Consider the following 19,138-nt stretch of genomic DNA (forward strand, 5'->3'; position numbering starts at 1 on the left):
GCTTTTCAAGAGAACACTTATTAGTAAACCTCTTTCTCATCAGATGAGGGTATCCATGTGTTTGTCTCGAATAGATTCCCTTCCATTTTTTTCTCTTACTGCAACCAGATGAGTGCATCTCAAACTTTCATGTGCCAACCACTCAGGTGAGGACCTCACTCTTCAACCTTAAGAACATCTCCAGCTGCCTACTGCCATCCTCATTTTTAAAAATCAAAACCTGCACTATTTAAAGAACTACTTCAATGGAAAAACCTGGGAGGATACTGCCACCTCTGCAGCCTTGATTAGGAAGAACACGATGGTCTCAGGCTCTGACTGACCTTGGCAAGCGTCCCTTCTACACAGTATCCCGCTATAATGACGCCATTCCTCTTATCAGTACACCAGCTTTCAAAGAGCTCTCTGGATAAGCCACTCTGCATCATGCCTGGGGAGGCCATTACAACACTGGGACCAATGTCATCAAAATGATCCATGCTCTGAGAAAGAAAAGGAATGGTAAAAGCATGTTAAATACCAAGGTTTGACAAAGCATTCCTTATTTGTAAAGAATACCGAAAAGTGAGGTAAAAAGGTTAACCACACGACTGGAAGGGCCTTGACAAGACTAATAAACATTTTAAGTCTAATTTCTAAGTCCCTAAACAGTTGATTTAGGCTGGGAATGAAATGAAAACAAAATGATAAAAAGCAATTAGTTCACATTGACTTCAAAACCTTCTACGGTAGCTAAAAGATAATTAGGACCGTTTTCAGTGCCTAGCAGGCACGCAGGCAGAAAGTAAAAGGAAGAGTCAAATGGGTTTCTATCCACCCAAGAGAGAACTCTGAAAGAATTTCCCCGAAGACTCACGATGGCTTTGTACACTTCATCAATATTTTGAGCTGGCCAGAAAATCTAACTAAAAACTTTAACATTGTTTCAAGGGAAAACTTGGCTCTAATTCCTAAGCAATTAACTTAAAAAATAATACTTTATGAACAGAGCCTACTGATAACTGGAAGACCACTTATTACTTGAATTATTTGGGGTATTATGTTTATTATGATTAGAGCATTAGTTCGAATGAAACGTTTTTTAAATTAAAGGAAGTCAGATTTTACTGAATGCTCTAGAAATATAAACATGAACATTTTCATATATGGAATCTGCAGTGCTAATGAAAAAGATGATTAGGTTTGAGTAGGAACAGAAAAAATATGTAACAGATATTTTTCTCATCAGGGCTTCCTATTTCTATGGCAGAGAAATCCAAGTTACTTAGCAACAGTAAATATTGAGAACATGCAGAGACTTGGAACAAGTGGCAATATTTGTTTAAGCAAAAAAGAATGCCAGTTGCTAAATTTTTGATTTCCCTCAGAAAAGTGATGCCTGCTTCAGAAAAGGTAAGACTTCAGCAAGGATGCAGCCACAGAATCAACGTCAGGCATCTCTTACTACTAACGACTTACTTGAGTATTATCTGTCCTTCTTTCTTCACAAGCACTCACCTTAAGGTTACTAATATGTTTGAAAACAAAGGGATTGTTGATGTTGATCTGTTTGCGGATTTTGTCATTCATGGCGTTTACATATGTCTGGTACACCGCCATACACTTCTTGGCCAAAGACGATGCATAGTATATGGGAATATCATGGAGTTCTGGGTGATTCTGCCAGTACTCATCTAGAGAGATTTGACAAGAAACAAATATTTTGTTATGTGGAGTAAATAGTTCAAATAATAAATGACGTGTACAATTAGTTTTTTAAAATTCAGACAAGAAATAAAGCACATAACTATATTTTAAAGAGGTTAAGAAAAATTAGCCTGGTCTTAAACTTATAAAACAAGAACTTCTTTCTTTCTTTCCTTCTGTTTTTTTTTTAATTGGAGTATAGTTAATTTAAAATGTTGTGTTAGTTTCTGGTGTACAGCAAAGTGCTTCAGTTATACATATATATACATATTCTTTTCCATTCTAGTTTATCACAAGATATTGAATACAGCTCCCTATGCTATACAGTAGAACCTTGTTGTTTATCTATTTTACATATAGTAGTTTGTATCTGCTAGTCCCAAACTCCCAAGTTATCCCCCCGCCCCACTCTTCCCCTTTGGTAACCATAAGTCTGTTTTCTGTTTCTGTTTCTGTTTTGGAAATAAGTTCATTTGTATATTTCAGATTCCACGTATAAGTGATATCATATGATATTTGTCTTTCTTTGTCTGACTGACTTCACTTAGTATGATAATCTCTAGGTCCATCCATGTTGCTGCAAATGGCAATATTTCATTCTTTTTTTATGGCTGTGTGTATACACCACATCTTCTTTATCCATTCATCTGTCAATGGACATTTAGGTTGCTTCCATGTCTTGCCTATTATAAATAGTGCTGCTATGAACACTGGGGTGCATGTATCTTTTAGAATTAGAGTTTTCTCCAGACATATGTCCAGAAGTGGGATTGCTGGATCATATGGTAACTCCATTTTTAGTTTTTTAAGGAACGTCTATACTGTTCTCCATAGTGGCTGCACCAATTTACATTCCCACCAACAGTGAAGGAGGGTTCCCTTTTCTCCACACCCTCTCCAGCATTTATTTGTAGACTTTTTGCTGATGGCCATTCTGACCTGTGTGAGTTGATACCTCATTGTAGTTTTGATTTGCATTCCTCTAATAATTTAGCAATGTTGAGCATCTTTTCATGTACTTATTGGCCATCTGTATGTCTTCTTTGGAGAAATGTCTATTTAGGTCTTCTGCCCATTTTTTGATCGGGTTGGGTTGTTGGTTTTTTTGATATTGATTTGCATGAGCTGTCTGTATATTTTGGAAATTAAGCCCTTGTCGGTCGCGTCATTTGCAAGTATTTCTCCCAGCCCATAGCAGTCCTCTCACAAAACCTATCCCTAAGTATTAACGCGTGACCTACAAAGAATGCTGTGATCGTAGTCCCAAATGTGGAGGCTTCTAAAAATAATTTGGTAGAAGGTGATGCTGAATAACAGACCATAACTTATTACTCCAGAGAGACACTAAATTCTGTGATGGTTTTAAATAAAATGTTTTATTAATATTTCATATAGACTTACTGATATTAGACACTTTGTAATTAGACTTTACTAATTACGAGACAGGACCACCAAAGGAGTTAAAACCGATTTTGAACACAAAGAAGTCACATTATTGTGTAACTATATTTTTAGAAAACTGCTAACCAGTTTCTGATAATTACTGAAAACAGTGGGCAACACACCTTCAAAAGAAGGCTTGTTTTCACTGAAAAATTAGCTGAAAATCCTCATTAAATCCCAAAATATTATGAAGGTAGTATGGCCAGGACATCATTCATTCTACTAGGTACACCTGCATTTAGGAAATTTATTAAATGTCTAGTATGCAATTTGCATATATTATTCCTGTTTTCAAAACAAATTTATGAAGATTTATTTCCATCTTATAGATTAGGAAGCTGAGGCTAATAAAGGTTGAAAAGTGTGGGAATGTTCTTTTTCCACTTGATTTATAAGTGAAAACTCTACATAAGGACAGGGACTTTTCCTGCCATGCATATTACAAATACATTTCCTGCTTTGCCCTCTGGTTTAATTGTTCATGTTCTTTTAGATGTAATTAAAATTTTTAATGGTATCGATGTTTTCATGTATACTCTCTTGATTTCTCAAATACCTTGCAAAGTATGTTACATCCCATGATCACATCACAGTCTCCTATTTTTTCGGGTGTATTTTTAAGAAAAAATTTTAAATGTTAAAGAAAGTTGAATAACTTGCCCAGGGTCACATGGTTAGATCGTAGGTGGGATCTGAAACCAGTGGCTCGACCCTCTTTCTATCATAGCGCATTACAAGGGGAATTTAAGGGACAAGGAGCAACCAAGTGTATAGGGCAGTCCTGGCTCATAAAAGGAATCATAATATACTTGATAGTATGGTTTTCAGACAAACACAGCAAATGCCCAATTAAACTTGAATTTCAGACAAATAAAAGATTTTTAGTATAATAAAATATATTAAATATTTGACATACCTAGGCTAAAATATTATTATTTATCTGAAATTAAAATTCAACTGGTGTCCTGTATATTTATTTGCTAGATCGGGCAACTCAATTTGATGGTGACAACATGGTTTCACTCTCTTAATTTCTTCTGCTCCTCAGATTACTTTGTTATGGAGACTTTCCATTTCAAGACTTCTATAATGACAAATGTGACTTGCAGTTTGAAAGAAGAACCAAGAGAAAACGGACTGGCTTAGGCTTTAGAAAATTTAGCTTCTGCTAAGTCCTGTCTCTCTCAGATTTGCTTTTGATCTGAGGTCATTTATTCTTTTTCCCTTGTTTCCCTTTTCAGTGTAACAGGGATACTACTTATCCCTGTCATCGTACAGATAGAAGAACTGAGAGTAAGAGCTCAATATCATTTCTAGTTCTTGACATTGAAGCTATATACGTACGAGGCACTTATCAGTTATTCTTTAAGAAGAGTGTATTCCCCAGAAAATAATCACAGAATGTTAAAAAGGGTCATTAAATACAAATATACGCAAAAAGTGACACCCATTGTTCCTCTTATTACAAAAAGTTACACATGCTCATTGAAGTATTTGGAAAACGGAGAAAAGCAGAAAATGAAAAAGAAATCATCCACTTTCTCACTATCCAGATTTAACATCTGGGTATCTTTAAATGTCTTTCCAGTCATTTGTGTGTTTTTTACCTAACTAGGATCAGCGTTCACAGTTTTGGATCCTATTTTTTTGGTCCACTTAATATATTACTTAAAAATACGTAATGACTCATCTGAACCATGATTTTTTCCTACAATATGTTTACTAACATAATATTTACTTAAAAATATTTAGAATTATGAATTGTCTTACTTACATAATTTTCTGTGTATTTATTTCCCAGAAGTTGAACTGCTGGGTCAAAGGGTAGCATATTTTTAAGACCTCTGATGCTGATGGTACACCATTCATATTCCAGTGGCACTGTATGAGACTCACTATTGCTCTGGGCTCTTTCGGGCACCAAGTCCCTATTCTTAAATACAGAAACTGCAGCCCCAAAGGGTAGAATGACCTATCCAAGGACATGCAACTATCTTGATATAACTGCACTGTAAGATTTTGAGAATCTCCCAAATAAAAAGGAAAAGGCATACCTAAAATCAAGAGAAGCTCCTGAGCCCTTCCAAGAGCAAAGACAGGAATGAGACCTCTGCCCCCTCGGTTCACAATATCGTGAACAGTGTTACAGAACCTTGCCTCTCGCTCTTCTCGCTTCTCATGGATGTGGGTTCCGTAAGTAGATTCCTAAAGAACATATCAGAAGTGTTGAGACCAAGGTTGATAACTCTCAAAGAATACAAAAGTTAAACATCAATGAAATGCAGAAGCAAAGTGACCTATTTCTCTATTAATATGCCATTTACTCAAACATATATTGTTAGAACACTAGTTGGAAAGAACAGATACAAAAGTTAGAATTCACATCCAAGTAATAAGAACTTTTTAGAAAATGGAATCAGGAAATAGTCCAAAAATGTATGTTCCCTGCTCAAGATAATTTTGTGATGCCTTTTTTTTTCTTTTAAAGCGTTTTGCTTTCCATGGCTGGGGAAAAGGATATTTCTCCCACCTCTGTTAAGTCAAAGCTTACAAATCAGAAATGGATACTGTTTCTTATAGTTTTAAGAATATCCCCTAGACCTTACTCTGTGTGGTGCACTGACCAGCAGCGCTGGCATCCCCAAGAGCTTACTGGAAGTGCTGAATCTCAGGCCCCAGCCCAGCCATAATCAGAATCTGTATTTTAACAGCACCACCAGATGATCCATAAGCACATTAAAATTTGAGAAGCACTGCTCTACAGTACCAGATATAATGAAAAGAACTCTTATTCCTGAGGGTTTAAAAAAAACTTCCTTTAATTTACGGTCAGTTTATATGCCAGGTATACTGTGAGCTGAGCCAACTGAATTTGCTCATGACACACTGCACATGGTCAGCAACACGCACCGGTCCCTCACTCTTGGGCAGCTGGGGGATGCCGTAGGTGGTGAGGGAGAAACAGACAGCTCTTCTACCTTGAACTAACTGTCCTTGATATTCTTATATAAACCACAGGCCCAATGCACATGTATTAATTTGCTCCTCACCAATCACCCCCTCTCCACCAAAGCTTCCGTGTACAGTTAATATTTTTAAAATTTTTCTGAGACTCGTAACCTAGTAGTCCAGTAGAACATAAAGTTAGCAGGTGCTACAGGCCAAAAGACAGTTACCATGGCAAAGACAGTGGGGCCGTGCCATTCTACACAACCTTTTAAGATACTCAAGAAATTTGAGGTAATCAACCTAGACAAGAATATTCAGGAGACAGCATATCATCTCTGATATTAGACTAGAGTTAATATATTTAACAGCAAGAAATTGGAGCTGCACTACAAAGAGAGGCCCCAAAATGAATTTTTATACTAAAAAACCAGACACATTTATATCTGATCATATATTATGAAAATGAGATATTTTTTCCCATTAGAAAAATTCTGCTTACATTACACTAATTACAATACAGGGCAGTAATACTTACAATGATAAGAATATCAGGTTTAATATTAGGAATTTCAGCTGCCATTAAGTGTCTATCTTCTTGTCTTGAGAAATCACCTGTGTACAAAAGCTGTGAAAAAGATAAAGCCAGAAAGTTAGGATCTTGGAAGGCTTCGTTTTACTACTCTCTTTAGCTCATAAATTCTTTTATTTATTTTTGGCTGCGTTGGATCTTTGTTGCTGCACGCAGGCTTTCTCTAGTTGCAGCGAGCGAGGGCTACTCTTCTCTGCGGTGCGCAGGCTTCTCACTGCGGTGGCTTCTCTTGTTGTGGAGCATGGGCTCTAGGCGCGCAGGCTTCAGTAGTTGCAGCACGTGGGCTCAGTAGTTGTGGCTCATGGGCTCCAGAGCACAGGCTCAGTAGTTGTGGCACACGGGCTTAGTTGCTCCGTAGCATGTGGTTATCTTCCCGGACCAGGGCTCAAACCCGTGTCCCCTGTGTTGTAAGGCAGATTCTTTCCCACTGGACCACCAGGGAAGTCCCAAACTGATATCTTTTAAAAGCAATTGCTAAGTACTTCTTGAGTAGCTTCAATCCACTGAACAGGAAAGTAGAGATCATCCAATTCAGAGACCTATTTATTTAGGTCTTCTTTAATTTCTCTCAGCAGTATTTTTTTTTTATTGGTCAAAAGACTTTATACTCCATTAATATCTAAAAGGACAATTACTGAGTTCCATTTTACTTTCAATATCTTCAGATCCTCTCTGTGTTACACTTCTGCCATTAGTCTTTACGTTCTGAAAGTAATGGGAGTTTCATGCCATTTCTAACAGATCATTCAAGTAAAACCAATTATAAAATTACTCCTAAGTCTACCAGCTTCCCTGATCACTTTGTTTTTATTTTTTTGCCACTTCTTGCCAAAGTTTATTTTTTTAACATCTTTATTGGAGTATAATCACTTTACAATGGTGTGTTAGTTTCTGCTGTATAACAAAGTGAATCAGCTATACATATACATATATCCCCATATCTCCTCCCTCTTGTGTCTCCCTCCCACCCTCCCTATCCTACCCCTCTAGGTGGTCACAAGGCACTGAGCTGATCTCCCTGTGCTATGCAGCTGCTTCCCACTAGCTATCTATTTTACATTTGGTGGTGTATATATGTCCATGCTACTCTCTCACTTCATCCCAGCTTACCGTTCCCCCCCTCATGTCCTCAAGTCCATTCTCTCTGTCTGTATTCTTGTCCTGTCCCTAGGTTCATCGGAACCATTTTTTTGTTTGTTTGAGATTCCATATATATGTGTTAGCATATGGTTTTTGTTTTTCTCTTACTTCACTCTGTATGACAGACTCTAGATCCATCCATCTCACTACAGATAACTCAATTTCGCTTCTTTTTATGGCTGAGTAATATTCCATTGTATATATGTGCCACATGTTCTTTATCCATTCATCTGTTGATGGGACACTTAGGTTGCTTCCATGTCCTGCCTATTGTAAATAGTTCAGCTCATAAATTCCTGAAAGTGAGGTTCAATAGAAAAAAGTGGCCTATAACTGATGAATTTAGATGCAGTGCTTGTGTCTGATTCAAAATGTGTAAAGTAATTCAGTCATAAACCATCCAGTGTTTCAATTATTAAACCTAACTAATGGGAATAATATATTCCAAGAATCAGCCCACAAAGATAACCTCCATATTAATGAACTTGAGACATATGCTCAATATCTTAGAGAAAAAGGTCATGATGATGGGGAAAGAAATCTACTGAAGTATATGGAAAACCTATCCAGATAGAAGATAAAATCCTATCTCCAACAAATTTCATCAAATTTGAAATGTGACTTTAGATTTGCATTTGTGCTGTTCTCTGTGCTTTTGGGCAAGCGGCAAGAATAAATGGTTTAGCAGTACGCAGCACAAGTCACTGTGTAAAAATTTCAAACAATGAGCAGCTACAAAAAGTTTAGAATACTATTACACTATAGCACTGGTTCCCAACTCTGGTTGCACAGAAGAATCACCTAGAGGGAATTCCCTGGCAGTCCAGTGGTTAGAACTGCATGCTTTCACTGCCGAGGGCCTGGGTTCAACCCCTGGTTGGGGAACTAAGATCCCACAAGCCTTGCCATGAGGCCAAAAAAAAAAAAGTCACCCAGAGAACTTAAAAATAAAAGGCCAAGGTCATTCTCTCAGATTCACTGGTATTTTATTTTTAAATTTTATTTCTGTAAGATTTCATTTATTTTTGGCTGTGCTGGATCTTCGTTGCTGCGTGTGGCTTTCTCTAGTTGCGGCGAGCAGGGACTACTCTTCATTCCGATGCGCGGGCTTCTCATTGTGGTGGCTTCTCTTGTTGTGGAGCACAGGCTCTAGGCGGACGGGCTTCAGTAGTTGCGGCACGTGGACTCAGTAGTTGTAGCTCACGGGCTTTAGAGCGCAGGCTCAGCAGTTGTGGCACATGGGCTTAGTTGCTCTGCGGCACGTGGGATCTTCACGGACCAGGGATGGAACCCGTGTCCCCTGCATTGGCAGGCGGATTCTTAACCACTGCGCCACCAGGGAAGTCCTTCACCTGTATTTTAGAAAGCTTCCTAAGTGATTCTAATGTGCAGCCAGAGTTGAGAACTGGTGCACAAGTGAGTCCTGAAATCCATTAGTCCACCTACGTTTTTCTCAAGTTTTTCAAGACTTCCATCAATCTTTTTCATCAAAGATGGTTGGAAAGATCCTTTCTGATTAACCTCCACCTACGTTTTTCTCAAGTTTTTCAAGACTTCCATCAATCTTTTTCATCAAAGATGGTTGGAAAGATCCTTTCTGATTAACCTCTTTCACTCACGCAGTCTACCCTCTTTAGGGGTTTATATGTGAATCCCAGAATATCAAGAGGACATGAACGCCAAAACGTATTTCAATGTTAAATGCATGCAGCCACAAAGAAGGCTCTTCCCTAAAGAGCTTTCAGTTTTCTAGGGACACTGAAAAGGAATTAATCCTACGGTAACATGAGGGGACTTTACTGAGATGCTTATCGTTCTCTTTTCTTAATCATGATTAGAGAATTATTATCATGGGGGTATGAACTATGATATTTACAAGGAAAAAGTATCAACTTAATTTTATCTTATGTTTCAGTGTTTTGACACTTTGCTAGTCTTAGGGAATATTCTTTAAAGCCCTGCACTGATTTCTTGTGAGCAGGAAATTCCCGAGCTAGAGCGTACCTTCACGCCCGCGATCTCAATCATGAACATGGCAGCTCCCAGGACATGGCCTGCGTGGTAACACCAAAACTTGATTCCTGCAACTTCCTTCACTTCATGAAAGTTGATGGTTTCAATTTTGTCCATGCTCTCTTCCAAATCTGTCTCAGTATATAGCATGTCGTCTGCTGATATATTACTAAATTTTTAAAGATGCCAACAACAAAAATTAACGGTAAGATTTTACAAGTCTTTGAACTCAAAGAAATTATCTGTGGATGACATATCCATGTATTTCTTAAAATTATATTGTACATATTATGCTATTTAGAATCTCTTGGACCTTTTGTGTATTCTTTTTTACTCTGCTATTATAATAAAAATGTTCAGTGTGTGTAGCTATAAAGCATGATTTTAAGCAAAGCACAAACAGTAAATTAAGGCAAAGTACTCTTTAGGTTAGTACTTCTCAACCTTTCTTCCTGCCCCAACACTCTTGCGAGATAAACTCACTCACATACATTGAACCATGCAGAGTTTTTCACTCTGGGATGTGAAAAGATTTCTCTAAAAGAGAAAAGGTCGTGTTAGAAAGTCTAACATAACTGTTCTCCTGAAAATTATGCTAACGTACTTCCAAAAAAGCAAGAGAGAGTAGGGGTTAAGGACACACACTCTGGAGCCAGATTGCTTGGGTCCAAATCCCAGCTTTGTCTCTTACTGTGACCATCACAGGCAAATTACCTAACCTCTCTGTGCCTCGGTCTCATCATCTGTAAAATGGGATTCACGACAGAACCTACATCATGAGGTCGATATGAAGATTAAATGAGTTAACATATATTAAGAACTGAGGGCTGTGCCTGGCACATGGTAAGCTTTAAGTGTTAACCAGTATAATTATTACTAAGGATAACTGTTCCATTTGTCTGTATTTATATAGAAGAATAACAAATCGCATCTTAGCTACCCTTGGAATATACGTATTAAACAGTAAACTTCTGAAGGCTAATCATTTGTGCTATAGGTATCATAAAAATCCTTCAAACTTTCTGGTAAAGGAGTAGATTTTCCTCTTGCAACTGGAGAAAACTTCCCCAGAGAACTTTTTCAATGAAGATAGTCAATTTCCTTAGATCAAATCATCCAAAAAAAGATTTCAGTATACAGCATTGTAAAACGTATTTTGTTTTAAATTTTAATAAAATTATGAAATTCTATTTATAGAATATTGCTATCATACCTTATAGCTCACCTACATTGCAAAGATTTAAAAGGATGCAAAAACGACATAAAGACTTTAAGGCCAAGGAGGTGCTGGGGACACAATAGGTATTTGATGAGTTGTTATCACGAATGACTAAATTAACGACAGCCTTGTGGACAGAAAGAAAACACCGCATCTCAAAACACAAAGTGGGCTACATCTGGAACCGTATGTACTGTGTAGAACCACGGGCATGTATAAATCTAAAAGAGTAATTTACCTAACTTTGACATAATCTGAAAGAAGCCATCTATAAATAGCTTTTGTGGCATGAGTCATAAATGTTCTTCCTTTGAAACTTGTCTTCTGTAGAAACCAGGGCAAAGCTCCACAGTGATCCAAATGGAAACTTAAAAAGAAACAAAGGGCTTCTGTCAGTTCTTAAAATATTATCCATCATGTATTTTATGTAATAAAACTCACCGTACAGAAAAGTTCTATGTAACAATTACATACTGATACTTTCAGAACACCAAGGATAGGTATGTACAGAAGGAAGGAATAATGCATCTAGTTCTAGTGTAAGAAAAGGATATTAAAAGTATATTTTAAACATCAAAATGTAGCCAAACCTATTCTCAACAGCTAAAATTATAACAGGCGCTTTAGTCGTATAAAGTTGAAACATGTCACTGTTTATATGTGAAGTTCCCACAGAACAATGTCACAACACAGTGGCCTCAGGAGATATTCTGCAAAAGAGCTTTCTTGGTCTTAAGTTTCACAAGGATCCAAGGCATATGTTACCTTCTTCTCACTCTAGAAATGGGAAAGTAAGTTTTTCATAGTAACCTTCTCTCACCTATGAGGATGATATGGTGTGCTGTCTTAGACTTAGATGTCTGCAACATAATTCCTAGTATAAAATACTCTTAAAACACCAGAATCTTAAAATCTGGCAAAGAATGATCTTTACGGTAAAAGTCCTTGAAAAACAGTGTCCTTAATAAAGAAAAAAACCTTACTGACTAATTAGTAGGAGATCAATCTCAGCTGGGTCAATTAAATCGATGTAAGGAAGAGCATCCATTCCTTCTAGGCCTGGGTGGATCCCACAGTCCAACTGAAAGAAATAGAAAAAAAGATCATAATTTCCTCCACATTATATTAAAATTCATTCAACAAATAGACAATAATTATAACTGATCCATCACACCATACATAATCAGGATGGACTCTATACACGTGGGAAGCATTTGGAATGCAATTCTTATTAAATGGGCAAATACGCCATTACCTCTAACTTTCCAAACAAATTTAACTGTAGCTCACATTCAGAGTCATAGGACACAAAATACAAGACATCTTCTTTCCAGCTACTTTTTGTAGGCACTATAACAACGAATGAACTCTTTTTCAAGAACTTTAATATCAGAAATGGTGAACATTTTTAAAGTTTATAGATTCGCTACTACAGATGCAACTATTGTGAGAAGACAATGATTAGAAACTGGAAACTTCCCTGATCAGGGCAATTTAAGTATTAGAAGGCAAAATCTGAAGAGTCAGTCATTAAGGGGTTATATCCTCATTTTGGTCATATCCTATCAATTAATACAATAAATGACTAAAGAGATGACCGTGTCTGCCATACGCCCGTTCTTTTAAGAGTGGGAGAAACAGAGGAATGGGACCAAAGGACCACGATAAGCCACTGCACCGCCTTCCTAATGAGGACCAGGGAGACCAGCTCTTCTAGTCCCTCCACCACTCAGTCAAGGAAATGGGCTGAGGAGAGACTGACTTGCCCAAGGCCAGGTATCCTAGTGCTAACTTAGGTTCCTAAGCTGCCAGACCAGGGCCCTACTGTCACACCACACGGGGGTGGCTGGAGCTCTACATGTGTTCAGGTGGCCAGTTTCTTGGGGTCTCCCACTGGTGGTGGGGCAGTTAGGTTGGCCAGACCTTGAGGAATGGAAGAGGGACTTTGAAGATACAAAAGATCAGGAGATCCAGTTGACAATTTTACAAACTTAGAATATATTTTCTCAGTTTACTTTATGTTTTGTCAAATTACTAAGTGGAAGGTGTACTAGTTTTCCACATTAGCATTTTACACAGACGACCTATACCAACTATGACATTATTCTGGGAGCTAAACAGACTACTGAACTAGAAAAAACCACCGAGCTAGAAAAGACCTAACACCCGAGGCAGACAGGAACATACTGTTAACCGGACTACAAAATAATAATTACCATTATTTTTCTTCCTTTGAACTCCAGAATAATACATGATCTTCCCACTTCTTGCCCAGCTCCACTGTAAACATTCAAAGGAAGAAATAAAAATGATTGAAAAACAATCAAAGTAAAGCCCAATAAATTCAAACTTTTTTACAACTTAAACTATGTTCCATCTGATGCCAGCACTCACTTGAGGCAGATAAAAGTTCCACAAAGTTACAAAGATAGCAAAGAACAGCATCAATGTGGGAAAAGATGAAAAATGACCTTTGGGAGTTCAGGGATCTTTCAGTTGTTAAAATTGTGAGAGAAGCTGGTATAGATCTGAGAAGCCCAAAGGTTAAATCCAACCTTCTGAATGTTACGGTTAAACTGTGATGTATTCAACATGTAAACTAGCAGTGATTCAGATTATTTAATAAGACTCTCGAATTAGCACTGAAGTAAAAACCCATCAGCACTTAAAAATTCTTTCATTTTCTTTAAGATGAAAATATGCATTTACCAAATAGCTTAAATTTAAATAGACTTATGTTATTCCTACCTGTGAATCTCATTCCCTTTTCCTTCTACTTTCTGTTGTTTCAGTATATTTGATACCAAGTATTTCAAATTAATTTCCTTTCTTCTTAAATTAATGAAACAGCCTTGCTTTCCAATTCCCGGAAGACTTTAGGTTAAACTTCGCCTGCTTTTCCAATCCCTCCCCTTCTCTGACTGCCTCTCCCCAACCATTCTAGCTCATGACTCACCCACTCATTCAAGACCAAGCAGGTTTTTGTTTTGTGTGTGGCTGCACTGTGAGGCTTTCAGGATCTTAGTTCCCTGACCAGGGATTGAACCCGGGGCCACGGCAGTGGGAGCACAGAGTCCTAAACACTGGCAGCTTCTATTTGCCAAGCACTGTATTAAGTGCCTAGAATACGGGAAGGCCTAATACCAAGACGCTGAGCTCAAGGAACGCATAGGCTACCAGGAGACAGACATGAGGTGGGTGCGTCCTCAAACTGAGATCCTACTCCAGAGCAGGACAAAGAAAATCAGACCACCACCGTGCTACTGTGAATTCCTGGCCTTCCACTTTGACTGGTCCTCTGCGCTCCCTCTTCAGTGTCCCTAGCTCAGTTTTCTCTTACAGTCAGTGTGGTAACTATTTCAACCTTTCCCCCCGTTCCTAAATTTTCCAACCCTCTATCCTAACTCTTCACTCGAGGCACGGCTTTCTCTGCATCAAAAAATTGTACAGTTCAGCTGTCAATTTCCTCAACTTACCAACCCACCCGCATCTTCCTCTCCTTCCATTTCTCCTGCAACAGAGAACAGACCTCTCTCTCTAAGGCTAATCCTTTCACCATGGTTCTACACGCCGCACACTCTCTCCTTCTGAGGAACTGACCCCTGCCTGCTACATCTTGGCTTTTCCCTCACCAACCGCATTTAAACATGCCACAGTCACGCTCAACCCCAAATGAAAATCCCTTAATTCTCATCTCCTTTAGTCTCTCCCTGTCCGCTTCCTAAAAGCTGCGTACACTCTCTGCCTCTATTTCCTCACCTCCACTCACTCAACTCACTGCAATATGGCTTTTTACCAACCGTTCTTCTGAAACTCTCCCTGCAGAACAGCTCTTTGTTGCTAAGCGCAAACAGCCCCTTTCAGTTCTTATCTCACTGTTCTCCCGGCAGCAGGTCATCCCTCCTGCTCCGTCCCTCTCCAAGCTTAGTTTCACTGACTTCATGCTTTCATCCTGTCCTACTGGTTTTCCGCCTTAGTTTCCTTTGCTCAGCTGCCTCTGCCCATCCGTCAAATGCTGTTATTCCAAGGGTTCTCTCCTTGGTCGTCTTCTCAGTCTTCCTGATCTCCATTGTCACATTTTTAACATGCTGAGGACTTCCAAATTTGTATCTGTAGCCAGATTGTCCTCCTGAATTCCAGACCTCTAACAGTCAGTCACCTGGCATTGGTATCTCTCCCGGGACATCCACAGGCACCTTATATTCAAACATGCCAAACAAGTTTACACCTCAGGTCCCTTGCCCTTGCTCTTCTTTCTTTCTGGAATGCTCTGCCCTCAGATATTGACATAATTGGCTCCTGTGTATCATTTGGGTCTCAGTTCAAATGTCACCCCCTCATCTGCCCTTCACAACATTCTATAATGACACTTAAAACTACATGAAGTTATTGTATCTACTTCTTTATGGCTTTTCTAACTATTAAAATGAGAGTTCCATAACAGCAGAGACGTTGTCTATTTCATTCACTGATGTATAGCTAGCTACACTGCCTGACACGTAGTAAACCTCAAGAAATACCTATTGTGGGAATTCCCTCGTGGTCCAGTGGTTAGGACTCTGTGCTTTCACTACTGAGGGCATGGGTGCAATCTCTGGTCGGAGAACTAAGATCCCACAAACCGCAGCACGGCCAGGAAAAAAAAAAAAAAAAGAATTAAAGAAATACCTATTGAATGAGTAAAAACTCCCAAATTATGAACCTTGGAAACATTATGCTAAGCGAAAGAAGCCAGTAACAAAAGGTTACATATTGTAACCCATTTATATGAAATGTCCAAAAGAAGATAATCTGTAGAAATGGAAAGTAGATTAGTAGTGGCCTAGGGCTGGGGAAGTTGGAGGTAAATGGATATATAAGGGCTTCTTTTCGGAATGATGAAAATGTTCTGGAATTAGACAGTGGTGATAGTTGTAAAACTCTGTATATATTAAAACCCATTGAACTGTACACTTTAAATGAGTGTGCTGATGTGAATTCAATCTCAATAAGGCTGTTATAAAACAATAAAACTCCCAAATTTACTCCAGACCTGCCCCATCTCCTGTACTCCTGGAGTGAATAACACAACCACTTACCAGCTGTCGTACCTAGGAGTCCGTGTCATCCTAACACTCCTCTCTACACTGCCTTTCCCCCAACAACGGCCCCTTACAATACATCTGATCGGTTACAAAGTTCTGAAGATTTCACTTCTTTACTGTCTTAAACCTCTCTCTGTCCAATCCACTGCTGCTCATTTCACTCATTCCAAGCTCTCACTGCTTCATCACTTGGTTTATTTCAATTCATCCCACTGGATTCTCTCCACTTAATCCACCCTATTTTTTTTTCTTTTGGCCGTATCACGCGGCATGCAGGATCTTAGCTCCTCCAACCAGGGTTGGAGCCTGTGTCCCCTGTCGTGGAAGTCTTAACCGCTGGACCGCCAGGGAAGTCCCTTGTTCCACCCTTTTATTCATTTGCTACACTGCTGCCAGGAGCATCTTCGATCTTCCTCAAACATAATTTCCATCACATCCCATCCTTGCTTAAGATCCTTCCTTGGCTTTCTATCACTGGTGATAAAGACCCCAAATCCTCACACAATGTCCTTCATAAGCTGGACCCTGACAGCCTCTACCATCTCATCTGCTAATCTTCTAGCCGCAGCCATGGGGAGACTGGCCACAAACAGAGCCCTCTCATTTTCACACGTGCCACTTCCTCGGCCTGGAGCATCCTCGCCCACACTTCAGCTGTCTTTAATTCCTACTCCTTCTTTAGGCCTCAGCTCGTATCATAATTTCCAGGATGCATGAGGTGGCATGCTCATCTCTGCTGGAAATCCCTTTTGCACTCTCACGGCCTTAGTGCAATGCCTATCTGTACTCTTACAGTAGTCACCATTGACTGAGCACCTACCGTGAGCTTTACTCTGCACAGTTAAGTACTGCTATACTATTTCCACATGAGGAAATGGGTTCAGTGAGGTTGCTGTCCTACCAATCGATAGTGTACAGATAGGACTTCAGGTCTGACCCCAAAGTGATGGTCTGCTATTCCTCCAAACTATCTTTCTGGTGGTTTTCATGGGGCGCTGCAGCTCCCTCCAAAAGGGTGAATCCAGTTAACTCAGCCCTCCGCCTTATTTGTATCCCTAGTGCCCAGTGTGGCCTTGACACTTGCTCAGTGTTTGCTGAGCACAGGTGTGAACTGAGCAGCGGCAAACTTGGGGCACGTCCCCAGTAGGTGCTCGAGGAGTCCTTACTAAAGGAACATGTAAAGGAAATATTTCTGCCTTTTGAAAAAGGCACGTGTTCATGTGGTGCTGACTCATTTCTAACAGTGAGCATGTTTGTGGATTCTAGCTGCTCACTTACAGCATAAGTTCCTCCACATTTATATTTCCCTTTCTAAGCAGCAGTCCAGATCTGTAAGGTGCTTCTCTGACAGAAGGCCATTTCCAGTGAAAGGCCAGCCCTCTCCTGGTCAGTCAGGGGCTGAGATTTTGTCCTTAACACCTCGGCTTTTTCTTCCCTCCTTATTCTCCCAGAGTTGGAGCTCTGAATGGAGCTCACAGCGAGTCCCTAATTTACTTCCTTTCCCATCTTGGCAAATACCAAGCTCTGGAGGTAACAGGTTAGCTCTTCCTCGCACTGCCACAGCCTTATCCAGGTCCTCCTCTCATCCTGCCATGCTCGGCGTCACCGGTTCCCTCAGAGCTTGCCACTCTTTGGCGAACAAGAAAGCGCCCAGCGGCCCCACAGACCTTCTTTCCCCGCCCCCCAACTCCACATACTCTCCTCCCTTGGAAAAAGCAAAATCCCATGAAACCGAGCAGGCCCCTTCCTATCCACAGTTCTCCAAAGCCCTGCATCCGGAGGCCTGGCCCGCAACTGCGGACCAAGGGACCAAGGGCCGACTGCAGAGGCGCGCCGGCTGCGGCCGACTGAAGAGCCCAACCACCCAGGTACCCTCCTCGCCTCACAACCCGTGGCTTCATTCCCTCTCGCTGGTCCCTTACAGGGGTCGGATCAGCAGCTGGTCACTCTCTTCTGCGGGAATCGCAGACATCTGCAAACGGGGACGAGGAACAGGTTGCGGGAGGCTTTCTAAATTGGAAGAGCAGCCACAGGGAACCCAGAAGGACGGTCGCCGTCCACCGAGAGCACAACTTCCGGCGCCCGGGCGTCAGCCACCCTAGGCTCCTCCCTTTAACTTCCGGTCGTAGAACAAGGTCGGTCCGGGCACCGGGGGCGGGGTCAGGGCTGCGCCTGCGCGAGGCTTCGGAGGCGGGCCCCGGCGGGCGGTGCCACTGGCCTCGAAAAGCGGGCGCTGGTTTTTGACAAGGAGTGGCTGCCGCGGCTCGGGCTGCCTAGGCTGTGGGTGTCTGACCCCGACCGCAGTCGGCGTTGAGGTGAGAGCCCGGCCCTCGCCGCGCTTGGGCTGAGCCTGGCCGGGAACGCGGGTCCCGACGGCGGCTCCGGTGGGGAGGCCCGCGGCGGGGCGGATGGGTGGGGCCGCGGGGGCCACGGTCTCCACCGGGATCCGCCTTCCCTGGGTGGGGGACCCAGGCCCCGAGGCGGCGCGGGCCCGGGCCTGCGGGAGGAGGCAGTGCCCCGGTGCCGATTCCTGTCTGGGGTGGGACTGCAGCTCCGGTGACGACGGGTGTGGCATGTGGCGTGTGTCTGGGTCCGGTCGGAAGGGAGATGGAGTGAGAGCATCCGCGGGGCTGCTCCCCACGTTCCTCATGTCAGGCTCTGATTTGAGGGGCGATGGAGAGCGTTCACTTTTTGTGCGGGATCCTGTTGGTTCCTCCACGCGTCGTGGCTGTTTCCCCGCAGCGTGGGTCCGGGGTTGCGTCTGTTTTGTTTACTGTCACCGGCACGTGGCAGGCGCTCCCGACAGGAGCTGGGCGGGGTCTGGAAAGAGCTTTGGAGCCAACTCTACCAAGGTTCCAAACTTGGCCCCATGCATTACCAGCCTGGTGGCCTTGGGCAAGCTGCTTCATCAACTTTGCACTTTGGCTGCCTCATTGGAAAGGGGCTGTAATACTGCAACCTTGCTGGTCAGTGGAGAGGGTCAGAGGTATACACAGATGGCATAAGGGTGTGTGT

At 41.3% G+C, this 19,138-nt stretch overlaps 1 protein-coding gene across 2 annotated transcripts in view; it reads right to left on the bottom strand.

Moving 5' to 3' along the window:
* CPSF3 (cleavage and polyadenylation specific factor 3) overlaps positions 1 to 18,164 on the bottom strand; it is a 42,712-nt gene extending 24,548 nt beyond the window's left edge. The window contains exons 1-9 of one of the 2 annotated variants that reach the window (XM_065891762.1): positions 18,046 to 18,164; positions 13,256 to 13,319; positions 12,023 to 12,120; positions 11,278 to 11,406; positions 9,812 to 9,989; positions 6,614 to 6,703; positions 5,184 to 5,334; positions 1,498 to 1,673; positions 324 to 482 (exon numbers count right to left, since the gene is read on the bottom strand). In XM_065891762.1, the coding sequence (XP_065747834.1) occupies positions 324 to 482; positions 1,498 to 1,673; positions 5,184 to 5,334; positions 6,614 to 6,703; positions 9,812 to 9,989; positions 11,278 to 11,406; positions 12,023 to 12,120; positions 13,256 to 13,319; positions 18,046 to 18,095 (1,095 nt within the window). In that variant the 5' untranslated portion in view covers positions 18,096 to 18,164. Of the gene's footprint in view, positions 1 to 323; positions 483 to 1,497; positions 1,674 to 5,183; positions 5,335 to 6,613; positions 6,704 to 9,811; positions 9,990 to 11,277; positions 11,407 to 12,022; positions 12,121 to 13,255; positions 13,320 to 18,045 lie in introns of those variants that run through there. The other variant, XM_065891763.1, reaches the window with a different exon arrangement.
* Between the last annotated feature and the right edge of the window lie 974 nt (positions 18,165 to 19,138).

Source organism: Phocoena phocoena, chromosome 14 (genome assembly GCF_963924675.1).
Source record: "Phocoena phocoena chromosome 14, mPhoPho1.1, whole genome shotgun sequence".
In the NCBI taxonomy this organism is placed as follows: domain Eukaryota; kingdom Metazoa; phylum Chordata; class Mammalia; order Artiodactyla; family Phocoenidae; genus Phocoena; species Phocoena phocoena.